Genomic DNA, 13,972 nt, shown 5'->3' with positions numbered 1-13,972 from the left:
CTGCTTCAAAGAACCCGATGCCTGGTAAAGACACTGCACCTGCAGCCCCCAGGACCTGAAGGATCCGACCTCCAGTGCAGAAGCGACCCCCAGGTGGCCCTCTCCCTTGCCCAGGTGGTGGCTTCCCCGAGCAGCCCCCCACCTTGCCTGCCTGCTTCGCTGAAGAGACCCCTGGGTCTCCCATTGAATCCTATTGCAAACCTGATGCCTGTTTGCACTCTGCACCCGGCCGCCCCCGTGCCGCTGAGGGTGTACTTTTTGTGCTGACTTTTGCCCCCCGCCAGTGCCCTACAAAACCCCCCTGGTCTGCCCTCTGAAGACGCTGGTAATTACCTGCTGGCAGACTGGAACCGGGGCACCCCCTTCTCCATTGAAGCCTATGTGTTTTGGGCACCACTTTGACCTCTGCACCTGACCGGCCCTGAGCTGCTGGTGTGGTAACTTTGGGGTTGCTCTGAACCTCCAACGGTGGGCTACCTTGGACCCGACTTTGAACCCTGTAGGTGGTTTACTTACCTGCAAAACTAACAAACACTTAGCTCCCCCAGGAACTGTTGAAAATTGCACTGTCTAGTTTTAAAATAGCTTATTGCCATTTGTGTGAAAACTGTATATGCTATTTTGCTAATTCAAAGTTCCTAAGTGAAACACCTTTCATTTGAAGTATTACTTTTAAATCTTGAACCTGTGGTTCTTAAAATAAACTAAGAAAATATATTTTTCTATATAAAAACCTATTGGCCTGGAATTGTCTTTGAGTGTGTGTTCCTCATTTATTGCCTGTGTGTGTACAACAAATGCTTAACACTACCCTCTGATAAGCCTACTGCTCGACCACACTACCACAAAATAGAGCATTAGAATTATCTCTTTTTGCCACTATCTTACCTCTAAGGGGAACGCTTGGACTCTGTGCATGCTATTTCTTACTTTGAAATAGTACATACAGAGCCAACTTCCTACACTGTGCAATTGAAAATGTGTTGTTTATAATGGCAGTGTGCTACCACACCATGAATAGTCCACTCTACGCCACGCCACTCTATGCTGCACCACTCCACTTTACATCACACCACTGAACTCTTCATAGCTCCACTCTACGCCGCTACATTCTACGCCACTTCATGGTATGCCTCTCTACTCTACCCTGTCCCACTTTACTCTGTGCCAATGCTCTCTTCACCACTGCACTCTGCCACTTCAGTCGAGGCTGCACCAATCTACTCTGCACAACTCTATGCTACACCAGCGTACTCTACGCCACTCTGCACTCTGTGCCAGTACACTCTACACCTATACACCTTACTCTGTAACACTCAAGTCTGTGCCCTTGCACTCTGTGCCAATCCACTGTACGCTGCGCTAATCAACTCTATACCACTGCACTCTATACCACTGCATTCTATACCACTTTACTCTATGCAATTACATTCTGTGCCACTCAATGCAATTGCACTCTACCCTGAACCACTGCACTCTACGCCACTCTACTATTAGCCACTGCACTCTGCCCCAATGCACTCTAAACAACTGTACTGTACGCCAATGCACTCTACTCAGCATCACTGTATTATACGCCACTGCTCTCTATGCCACTCTAAACCACTGCAGTCTGACACTCTACTGTGCAACACTGCACTCTCCGCCCTTCTACTCAATGCTACTCCACTCTAGCCCACTGCACTCTGTGCCACTGTAGTCTACACCACTCTGTTACGGGGAAACATCCTTTTTTCCGTTTTTTTTTTTTTTTCTCCGAAAGTCGTGGTTAACGAAAGCGCAACAGCGCTTTTTTTAACCATGACTCTGTTTTTTTGTGCCTTAACTACGTATGTTCTGAACAACAAACATGCGTGGTTAAGGTACAAAGAAGGGAGTTGGAGAAGGTAAGTGGTGGGTTTAGGTTTTGGGGTGGGGGTCAGGGGGTTTTAGGTTTTGGGGTGGGGTTGGGGGGGTGGGGCGTTTTTGGGGTGGGGTTGGGGGGGTGGGGCGTTTTTGGTTTTGGGGAGTGGGTGGGGGTCAGGGGGTTTTAGGTTTTGGGGGGTGGGGCGTTTTTGGGGTTGGGGGGGTGGGGCGGTTTTGGGGAGTGGGTGTGGGGTCGGGATTTTAGGGTGGGGTTGGGGGGGTGGGACGTTTTTGGTTTTGGGGAGTGGGTGGGGGGGTCAGGGGGTTTTAGGGTGGGGTTGGGGGGGTGGGGCGTTTTTGGTTTTGGGAGTGGGTGGGGGGTCAGGGGGTTTTAGGTTTTAGGGTGGGGTTGGGGGGGTGGGGCCTTTTTGGTTTTTGGGGAGTGGGTGGGGGGTCAGGGGGTTTTAGGTTTTAGGGTGCGGTTGGGGGGGTGGGGCGTTTTTGGTTTTGGGAGTGGGTGGGGGGTCAGGGGGTTTTAGGTTTTAGGGTGGGGTTGGGGGGGTGGGGCGTTTTTGGTTTTGGGGAGTGGGTGGGGGGTCAGGGGGTTTAAGGTTTTAGGGTGGGGTTGGGGGGTGGGGCGTTTTTGGTTTTGGGGAGTGGGTGGTGGGTCAGGGGGTTTTAGGTTTTAGGGTGGGGGTGGGGCGTTTTTGGTTTTGGGGAGTGGGTGGGGGGTCAGGGGGTTTTAGGTTTTGGGGTGGGGTTGGGGGGGTGGGGTGAGTGATGTAGGGTGAATGGTGCCTATTGCTAATGATTTTATCAGGAATGCCTTTACAACGAAATATTTTTGTTAAGGCATTCGTGGTAAAATCATTAGTAGTAGCAACGAGGTCGGTGTTCCGACCTCATTGTTAAGGCAGTAGTTGTTTTTGAAGTTGTTGTTTAGTCGTACAATCCTCTGTTACTCTATTCTGCACCACTCTATGCCTCTGCATTCTGTACCACTCAGCTCTACTCTGCGCCACTGCTCTCTATGGCACTCAGCTCTACTGTGAATTCTATGCCACTGCACTCTATGCCACTTCACACTACTCTGCGCCACTGCCCTCTGTATCACTCAACTCTATTCTATTCTGCACCACTCTACGCCACTGCATTCTGTGCCACTCAGCTGTACTATGCACGCTACGCCACTGCACTCTGTGTCAATCAACTCTGCGCCACACCAGTCTACTGTGCACCACTCTACTCTATGCCACTGCATTCTACGATGCTGCATTGTACGCCGTTGAATTCAGTGCTACTGCATTCCATGCCTCTGCACTCTCCGCCACTAAACTCTGCAACACTCTATGCCAGTGCACTCTATAACAGTCAACTGTAATCTATGATACTCCGCTCAACTCTACACTATGCCTCTCCAATTCACAATATTCTGCCACTCCACTCTACGACACTCCACGCCACTCTCCTCTACACTGCTAACTTTTAGCCATGGTGAACACCAGCCAACCTGGTGTACAACATGGCTAAAACACATTGACAAAGCCGATAGCTCTTGCATAGGTGAGACCTACTGACTTTGTCAATGCTTGTTTGAAAATTGCACTGGTTTTGCTGTCTCTGGCGATAGGGTTTGTGATCCCGCAGTTGTAAAATGCTGATCTGTATCTTTTAATCTAAACCCTATAAAGTCCATTTTCTTTAACTCTCAAAGTAACAGTCTTCTAAGTTTGCGTAGTCATCATTTACTGCATCACCTCATCTGCAGGCAAATAAATGCTGAATTTTCTACTGAGCAGTCATACATTAAAAGTGAGTTTCAACCTTTATGATTACCTCAGTGGGACACCATAAAGTGTGCCATTATGAATGTTTTAATTTTAATTGCTTCCATATTACACTATCCTCCAAAGAGCTCTGCTCTGTCCTATATAGAACTGGTCATGTTGTCAGAAGTGCGCAGAATTGACCATCCCTTTTACAGTATTGTCCATAAAGTATTCTCTTAGGTCTAAACATGCTCCGTTGAGCCTCGAAGAATATATCCTTCACAACAACCGAAGGGTGAAGAACATGCTGCTGGATATATGTTGGCTTTTCTTTGTCAAACTTTCTTTCCTAGAGAATCCATCCACCTGCATTTCTTTTCTGTAAGTGCTGAGGATGACTGGGGAATGGAAACCCAAGAACCTCAGAAACAACATCCACCAGAGAAACCATTGATGCTGGGTATTGAGGTGATGGATGGAAATATTTTCCCTGACTTGAAACAGTGCTGTAATTTGTTCTTTCATCTGACGAGGATCAGACCTCTTTACATAGAATAACACAAAGCTTCCATACTTCTGCCTTGGACATCAGAGCTATTGATCAGGCATAGCCTTCCCCATATAGGAGACTGAGCCTTGGAAAACCTAAAACAACAGCAGATAGCAGTTATTTTTGTGTTCAAATACAGTAGCATCTACTCCTATACTCTATTCATACTTCTATACCCACCTCTTTAACAAAGCTTATTTTACCCCTCTTCTCCTCCACGTATTTCTTCATCTGATAATCCCTTCCTCATTTCTGTGATACTTCAGTTCCATTAGTCCATTCTTACATCCGGTCCTATTTTCCCTGCCTACTTTTCTTTTCTTTTCTTCTCTACTTTTTCTCTTTTGACTGTATATCTTTGTACCTGTGATCATGAAGATATTCACTGTACAGATGCACTACACATTTGCCTTTTCTGTGCTTATATTTCCTAATGGTGCTTTAAGGTTTGTGTTCTTGTGTGTTCATGCACTTTTTTAAAAATGATTACTTGCGTAATTTTGCTTGATCATTAGTAAATAAGTACATTTTGTACTTTTTCTTTTTAACAACAGTACCGCTCTCTTTTTCATACAATTTTGTAAAAAATGTATAAAAAGCTGTGTACATTGATTTCAGTTTTTGACGGTTCACCCCAGTGATGGTAGCAGTTTCAGTCTGGATAATCCTAGTTTTGATTAACTCATGCTGTCACTGGTAGAGACAATAGACATGCATTTTGTCAGATTTGAAGCACAAACCTCTGATGTCTAAAGGTATACTTTAGGTACGATCTTTAGATGCAAGCGAGTAGGTACATTTGAGTACTTTTGTTTAGATACCATTGTATGACATTGCATGCAGAAAGGTCAGAATAGGATGTACATCGCATTTTTAATAGAAACATTTGTAATTGCTTGGAACAATCCACCAGTAGAAGTAGAAACAATGGTATATTTCTAATCCACAAAACAGACAAAAAGCAATACAGAGTAAAGGAGGGCTAATGTAAAGACTTTTCTGGGTATATTATGTTTCTGTTGTTTTGCTCCTGGACTCTTCAATGTGAATTAATATACAATTTAATCAAACCTTTAAGCACATTGACCTACACACCGCTAAATAATTATCAATTTGTGTATGACTCTGTTTTATTTTTAGGTTTCTTTATTCTGACGAAGTACAGATTGGTCCTGAGACGGTGATGACAACTCTTTACACCGCTAAAAAATATGCAGTTCCGGCTCTAGAAGCACATTGTGTGGAGTTTCTCACAAAACATCTTCGCGCTGATAATGCCTTCATGCTTCTTACACAGGTGAAAAATAAATTGTTTTTAATAGTGTAAATGTTTGTGGCAGAGTAAAAAGGAAAACAGGTCCTGTGTTTTTGTTTTTATTTTAGACTATAATGTTTGTAAACCTCTTTGCTATAGTAAATATTCTAAGTGACCAAAACATTTTAAACTATCTCAGCATAAAATGGAGAGAATTTATAACTACTTGCCAGCAAGGAGGTTTTCAAATCCCAGCGTGAGACACTTCTTTTTCCTTTCTTAGCTTACTGTTAAAGATGCTCAATCCAAATTTACCTAAGGTACCCAAAGTTATAGTCCTATTCAATAAGCTTCATTCTGTTAAAGTAAAAAACATAAAAGCGGCACAGTAAATACAACAAAAATATAAATATATACACACATAACATTTTTAACCGCTTAGGTGCGGGCGTCGGCCACTGGCCGACGCCCGCACACCCTCCCTGGTGCGGGTCACGAACAGTGGCCGACACCAGGAAGGGTATCAATAAATCCTCGGGTGCGTCGCACCCGAGGATTTTTTTTTTTTTTTTTTAAAGAGTCTCCCCTTTCTTACGAGGCCTTCTCAAAGTGTTTCCTGGCCCCCGATCGCAGCACAGCTGCGATCGGGGTCCAGGAAACACCACTAGATGCCAGGGATTTCACTTTGGGGGGGCGGCCCCCTCGGAAAACGGGCCGCCCCCCCCGGGGGCATAATTAATAAAAAAAAAAAGGTAGGTGCCCCCCGGGGATTGTTTTTAAAAAAAAATAATAAAAAAAAAAAAATGACAGGGGGTCGCCCGTGGGCAGGGTGACCCCCTGTGGGGGCAATTTTTTTTTTAGATGTTGTAGGGTTTCCCTGGGGGCCATTTTGGCCCCCAAGGAAACCATACAACAACTAAAAAAAAATAGATCTATATATAGATCTATATTTATATATCTATGTAGATAGATATATCTATGTACATGGATATATCTATAGATATATCCATGTACATAGATATATATATATATATATATATAGAGGTAGATCTATATATACCAAAGAGATTTATAAAGTGTGCTACTCACCTGTGAGGGTCTCAAGGCGCTTGGGGGGGGCGGGGGGAGGGAAAGGGGCTGGGAGGTTCACTGTTCGAAAAGCCAGGTTTTGAGGCCCTTCCTGAAAAGAAGTAGGTTTTGGGTCTTGCGAAGGTGGGTTGTGAGGGCGTTCCAGGTTTTGGGTGCAAGGTAGGAGAAGGATCTGCCCCCGGTGGTGGTGTGTTTGATGCGGGGGACAGAGGCGAGAGAGAGGTCAGCTGAGCGGACGTTTCGTGTGGGGGTGTGGAAGGTGACTCTCGTTGAGGTAGGCAGGGCCTGTGTTGTGGAGTGATTTGTGTGCGAGGATGAGGATCTTGAAGGTGATCCTTTTGTCAATGGGGAGCCAGTGGAGGGATTTGAGGTGTGGAGAGATGTGTTCGTGTCGGCGGAGGTCGAGGATGAGTCGTGCTGCTGAGTTCTAGATGCGTGTAGTTTGCGCTTGAGTTTTAGAGTGGTGCCGGCGTAGAGGGCGTTTCCGTAATCAAGCCTGCTGCTGATGTGTGCGTGAGTGACAGTTTTTCTGGTCTCTGTGGGGATCCATTTGAATGTTTTTCAGTATACGGAGTGTGTTGAAGCATGAGGAGGTGAGAGCGTTGATTTGTTGGGTCATCGAGAGGGAGGAGTCTAGGATGATGCTGAGGTTGCGTGCGTGATTGGCGGGGGTGGGTGCAGGGCCTAGCGTGGTGGGCCACCATGAGGGGTCCCAGGTGTTTTTGTGTGGGCCAAAGAGGATTATTTCGGTTTTGCTTGAGTTGAGTTTCAGGTGATTGGCTGTCATATATATATCACTTTTGTCAATATGTGTGTGGTTTCCCTGGGGGGAAAAGGGTCCGACTTGTCTAGTGACAGTTTTAGTGCCATAAAGAAGCGCAGAAGGTTTATATGCCTACTGCAAAGAGCAAATCTGTATTTTATGTAAATAGCTGAGTACATTAGCAAAGTCTATGGAGAGATGAAGGGCACTTTTGCTGGGTGGTAATGAGGGAATCCGAGGAGGAGGGAGTGGGAGCACCAATAATGATTGTTGGACTGGGCGCAGGAGGTGCTAAAGACTGTGACGAATGGTATGTGACAAGGTGTTTTTTGAGTGTCTCGAAAGTACGTGCTGATTGAGGGAAGAAGCGCAGGTAAGGTGGCCTCTACTGTTGCACGTATCTCACACACCATCGATTTTGTGACTGTCTACGTAGGCTAGTGTTTTAGAGCAACAGTTTAGCCAATAGCAGAGATGGCATCTTGATGGATGACTGCTGCCTACACTCGGGTTATAGAGGACCGCTCTGACATAGGATCAGAGACTGAGACATCAGATACTGAGACAGCATCTGAGGGATAGGACAATGGCGCAGACTCTGGGAGTGATTTTTCAGTCAGAGGAGTCCCATTCGATAACTCCTCTTCCAGTACATTATGAGGGAGGTGATGAGGACAGTCCTGCTGTCCCTTCGCAAGCTGTTTGTGCAACTGGTTAATAGTGGGTTAGGCCAACCCAGAGAGCAGGTGAATGCGGCGGCAAGCAGAGAGAGAGTGCTCTCTTGGGAGCTCCCCAATTTAGTTCAGCCCCAAATTCCACCACCCAAATCATATTGTGGAGACATCAAAATTATCCATGGCAAAACAAACTGGTTTTGTAAGGCAGGCACCTGTGTTTTTGGTCCTGGATTCGGCGGCCATATAGAGAAACACACTAAACCCAAACATTTCTGGAAACTAGACATTCGGGGGAGTCCACAGAGGTGTGACTTGTGTGGCTTCCCCAAAGTTTTCTTACCCAGAATACCCTGCAAAGCTGAAATGTTGAAAAAAAACTCAATTTTTCTCGCATTTCTGTCACACAAACTACAGGAATATGCTGGGATCCACAATATTCCTACCACCCAGTGACTCCTCACCTGTCCTGATAAAAACACTACCCCACTTGAGTGCCTACACCTAGTGTCTGTGTCAGGAATGGATCACCCCAGGGTCAACAGCTGCCTCACGTAAGGACCAACATTGACCGTTGTGTGATCTATTCCTGTCGCAGGCACCAGGCCTAACCACACAAGTGAGGTATCATTTTTATCGGGAGGCTTGGGGGAACGCTGGGTGGAAGGAAATTTGTGGCTCCTCTCAGATTCCAGAACTTTCTGTCACCGAAATGTGAGGGAAAACTTGTTTTTTTAGCCACTTTTTGAGGTTTGCAAAGGATTCTGGGTAACAGAACCTGGTCAGAGCCCCGCGAGTCACCCCATCTTGGATTCCCCTAGGTCTCTAGTTTTCAAAAATGTACAGGTTTGGTAGGTTTCCCTAGGTGCCGGCTGAGCTAGAGGCCAAAATCTACAGGTAGGCACTTTGCAAAAAACAGCTCTGTTTTCTGTGATGTGTCCACGTTGTGTTTTGGGGCATTTCCTGTCGCGGGCGCTAGGCCTACCCACACAAGTGAGGTATCATTTTTATCGGGAGACTTGGGGGGACGCTGGGTGGAAGGAAATTTGAGGCTCCTCTCAGATTCCAGAACTTTCTGTCACCGAAATGTGAGGAAAACTTGTTTTTTTAGCCACTTTTTGAGGTTTGCAAAGGATTCTGGGTAACAGAACCTGGTCAGAGCCCCACGAGTCACCCCATCTTGGATTCCCCTAGGTCTCTAGTTTTCAAAAATGTACAGGTTTGGTAGGTTTCCCTATGTGCCGGCTGAGCTAGAGGCCATAATCTACAGGTAGGCACTTTGCAAAAAAACAGCTCTGTATTTTGTGAAAAAATGGGATGTGTCCACGTTGTGTTTTGGGGCATTTCCTGTCGCGGGCGCTAGGCCTACCCACACAAGTGAGGTATCATTTTTATCGGGAGACTTGGGGGAACATAGAATAGCAAAACAAGTGTTATTGCCCCTTATCTTTCTCTACATTTTTTCCTTCCAAATATAAGAGAGTGTGTAAAAAAGACGTCTATTTGAGAAATGCCCTGCAATTCACATGCTAGTATGGGCACCTCGGAATTCAAAGATGTGCAAATAACCACTGCTCCTCAAAACCTTATCTTGATCCCATTTTGGAAATGCAAAGGTTTTCTTGATACCTCTTTTTCACTCCTCATATTTCAGCAAATGAATTGCTGTATACCCAGTATAGAATGAAAACCAACTGCAGGGTGCACCTCATTTATTGGCTCTGGGTACCTAGGGTTCTTGATGAACCTATAAGCCCTTTATATCCCCGCAACCAGAAGAGTCCAGCAGACAAAACGGTATATTGCTTTCAGAAATCTGACATCGCAGGAAAAAGTTACAGAGTAAAACATAAAGAGAAATGGCTGTTGTTTTCAGCTCAATTTCAATATTTTTTTATTTCAGCTGTTATTTTTTGTAGGAAAACCTTGTAGGATCTACACAAATGACCCCTTGCTGAATTCAGAATTTTGTCTAGTTTTCAGAAATGTTTAGCTTTCCGGGATCCAGCATCGGTTTCACACCCATTCCTGTCACTAACTGGAAGGAGGTTGAAAGCACCAAAAATAGTAAAAATGGGGTATGTCCCAGCAAAATGCCAAATTTGTGTTGGAAAATGTGGTTTTCTGATTCAAGTCTGCCCGTTCCTGAAAGGTGGGAAGATAGTGATTTCAGCACCAGAAACCCTTTGTTGATGGCATTTTCAGGGAAAAAACCACAAGCCTTCTTCGGCGGCCCTTTTTTCCCATTTTTTGGGAAAAAACTAAATTTTCACTGTATTTTGGCTATTTTCTTGGTCTCCTCCAGGGTAAACCACAAACTCTGGGTACCATTAGAATCCCTAGGATGTTGGAAAAAAAGGACGCAAATTTGGCGTGGTTAGCTTATGTGGACAAAAAGTTATGAAGCCCTAAGCGCGAACTACCCCAAATAGCCAAAAAAGGGCTCAGCACTGGGGGGGAAAAGGCCCAGCAGCTAAGGGGTTAAAAAGAGCAACCATAAAAGTGACAGCATAAGAGACCGTAAACATCCTAACTTCATTCATACAGGTCTAGAATTCCTTGGTCTCATTGCAGCTGTAAAAAACAAAAAAACCCAAGCTACATTAAAAATATCCACTGAGAGCAGTTGTACTTGTTTGAGTTGACAAGTCTTTAACAGAGGGACAATATAGTCTTTCCTAGGCACATCAAAGTGTCTGCAGTACATGTATAAAATGCATAGTGTCCTGCGGAGACACCTGGTCGCAGCCGCAGGGTGCTAATTAATGAACGTCCTGCCGTCCCATTGGAGATGCCAACAACTGAGGTATCGAGTTAAGCCTAAACCTGGTAAACAAATAGCAATCCTAGTTACAGGTTACAATGGTATGATAGGGCTCTATTTATAGAGTTGATTCCAGCAGAACATACCCACGAACCGAAGGCTTCTGTAGAGCCACTTGTTCCCTGTCTGATGACAGAAAGTTAGCTCCACTCTCCCTAACTTCTGCAATGGTTCTTCAATGTTTTTGAACCAGGGGATACCGAGGATGTGGTCAAGGGAGAGACAGGCTAACAAAATCTCCTTGTTTAGCTGAGATCCACTGTAGGAAAGTACCATCTTGCCTGGCATGTTACCCCCATATTTCACTGTATATATGTTGTTTTAGTCTATGTGTCACTGGGACCCTGCCAGGCAGGGCCCCAGTGCTCATAAGTATGTGCCTTGTATGTATTCCCTGTGTGATGCCTAACTGTCTCATTGAGGCTCTGCTAACCAGAACCTCAGTGGTTATGCTCTCTCTGCTTTCCACATTTGTCACTAACAGGCTAGTGACTAAATTTAATAATTCACATTGGCATACTGGTACACCCATATAATTCCCTAGAATATGGTACTGAGGGTACCCAGGGTATTGGGGTTCCAGGAGATCCGTATGGGCTGCAGCATTTCTTTTGTCACCCATAGGGAACTCTGATAATTCTTACACAGGCCTGCCAGAGCATCCACGTTATTTCACAGCCATTTACCACTGCACATAAGTAACTTATAAGTCACCTATATGTCTAACCTTCACCTACTGAAGGTTGGGTGCAAAGTTACTTAGTGTGTGGGCACCCTGGCACTAGCCAAGGTGCCCCACATCGTTCAGGGCAAATTCCCCGGACTTTGTGAGTTCGGCACACCATTACACGCGTGCACTATACATAGGTCACTACCTATGTATGGCGTCACAATGGTAACTCCGAACATGGCCATGTAACATGTCTAAGATCAGGGAATTGTCACCCCAATACCACTCTGGTATTGGGGGGACAATTCCATAATCCACCGGGTCTCTAGCACAGAACCCGGGTACTGCCAAACTGCCTTTCCGGGGTCTCCACTGCAGCTGCTGCCAACCCCTCAGACAGGTTTCGGCCCTCCTGGGGTCCAGAGCCCCCAGTCCTGCTCTGGCACGAAACTGGACAAAGGAAAGGGGAGTGACCACTCCCCTGACCAGTACCTCGCAGGGGAGGTGCCCAGAGCTCCTCCAGTGTGTCCCAGACCTCTGCCATCTTGGAAACAGAGGTGTTGGGGGCACACTGGACTGATGTGAGTGGCCAGTGCCAGCAGGTGACGTCAGAGGCTCCTTCTGATAGGCTCTTACCTCTCTTGGTAGCCAATCCTCCTAACTTGGTAGCCAAACCTCCTTTTCTGGTTATTTAGGGTCTCTGCTTTGGGGAATTCTTCAGATAACGAATGAAAGAGCTCACCAGAGTTCCTCTGCATCTCCCTCTTCACCTTCTACCATGGATCGACCGCTGACTGCTCCAGGACGCCTACAAAACTGCAACAAAGTAGCAAGACGACTACCAGCAACATTGTAGCGCCTAATCCTTCCGGCTTTCTCGACTGTTTCCAGGTGGTGCATGCTCTGGGGGTAGCCTGCCTTCACCCTGCACCAAAAGCTCCGAAGAAATCTCCCATGTGTTGACGGAATCTTCCCCCTGCTAATGCAGGCACCAAAAGACTGCAACACTGGTGTTCTGGGTCCCCTCTCATCCTGAGGAGCGGGGTCCCTGGAACACATCAACTCTGTCCAAGTGACTCCCACAGTCCAGTGACTCTTCAGTCCAAGTTTGGTGGAGGTAAGTCCTTGCCTCCCCATGCTAGACTGCAAAGCTGTGTACCGTGTGATTTGCAGCTGCTCCGGCTCCTGTGCACTCTTCTAGGATTTCCTTCGTGCACAGCCAAGCCTGGGTCCCCAGCAATCCGTCCTGCAGTGCACAACCTTCTGAGTTGTCCTCCGGCGTCATGGGACTCCCTTTTGTGACTTTTCGTGTACTCCAGTTCACTTTTCTTCTAAGTGCCTGTTGGGGTATTTCTGCGGGTGCTACCTGCTTCTGTGAGGGCTCTCTGAGTTGCTGAGCGCCCCCTCTGTCTCCTCCTCCAAGTGGCGACATCCGGGTCCCTCCTGGGCCACAGCAGCACCCAAAAACCTCTACCGCGACCCTTGCAGCCAGCAAGGCTTGTTTGCGGTCTTTCTGCTTGGGAACACCTCTGCAAGCTTCATCGCGACATGGGACATCCGTCTTCCAAAGGAGAAGTTCCTAGTCCTCTTCTTTCTTGCAGAACTCCAAGCTTCTTCCAACCGGTGGCGGCTTCCTTGCACCTTCAGCTGGCATTTCCTGGGCTCCTGCCCTCTCTCGACACTATCGCGACTATTGGACTTGGCCCCCTTGTCTTACAGGTACTCAGGTCTGAAAATCCGTTGTCAGTGCACTGCTGGTTTGTTCTTCCTGCAGAATCCCCCTATCACGACTTCTGTGCTCTCTGTGTGGGGGTAGTAGGTGTACCTTACTCCTACTTTTCAGGGTCTTGGGGTGGGGTATTTTTCTAACCCTCACTGTTTTCTTACAGTCCCAGCGACCCCCTACAAGCTCACATAGGTCTGGGGTCCATTCGTGGTTCGCATTCCACTTTTGGAGTAAATGGTTTGTGTTGCCCCTATACCTATGTGCTCCTATTGCAAACTATTGTGATTCTACACTGTTTGCATTACTTTTCTTGCTATTACTTACCTAATTTTGGTTTGTGTACATATAACTTGTGTATATAACTTATCTTCTTACTGAGGACACTCACTGAGATACTTTTGGCATATTGTCATAAAAACAAAGTACCTTTATTTTTAGTAACTCTGTGTATTGTGTTTTCTTATGATATTGTGCATATGATATAAGTGGTATAGTAGGAGCTTTGCATGTCTCCTAGTTCAGCCTAAGCTGCTTTGCCATAGCTACCTTCTATCAGTCTAAGCTGCTAGAAACACCTCTTCAACACTAATAAGGGATAACTGGCCCTGGCACAATGTGTAAGTACCTCTGGTACCCACTACAAGCCAGGCCAGCCTCTACATCCACCTTTAGAGCAAATGTCTGTCCAGCGTTGGAGAGGGCGAAGAGCTATTGTGTCCGACAGGTAGATTACTCCCAATTCTTCGTTCACTTTAAAGGAGGGAATGCATTTGGCAACACAAAAGATTTGCCTTAGAAATTAATTTT

General features: G+C 46.2%; 1 protein-coding gene across 2 annotated transcripts in view; it reads left to right on the top strand.

Moving 5' to 3' along the window:
* BTBD1 (BTB domain containing 1) overlaps positions 1-13,972 on the top strand; it is a 208,945-nt gene that overhangs the window by 19,468 nt on the left and 175,505 nt on the right. For both annotated transcript variants that reach the window (XM_069222562.1, XM_069222563.1), the window contains exon 2: positions 5,305-5,461. In XM_069222562.1, the coding sequence (XP_069078663.1) occupies positions 5,305-5,461 (157 nt within the window). The remainder of the gene's footprint in view (positions 1-5,304; positions 5,462-13,972) is intronic.

This window comes from Pleurodeles waltl, chromosome 3_1, assembly GCF_031143425.1.
Source record: "Pleurodeles waltl isolate 20211129_DDA chromosome 3_1, aPleWal1.hap1.20221129, whole genome shotgun sequence".
NCBI lineage: Eukaryota > Metazoa > Chordata > Amphibia > Caudata > Salamandridae > Pleurodeles > Pleurodeles waltl.
Note: the sequence above shows the minus strand (reverse complement) of the source record. Positions and strands in the feature narration are given on the sequence as shown.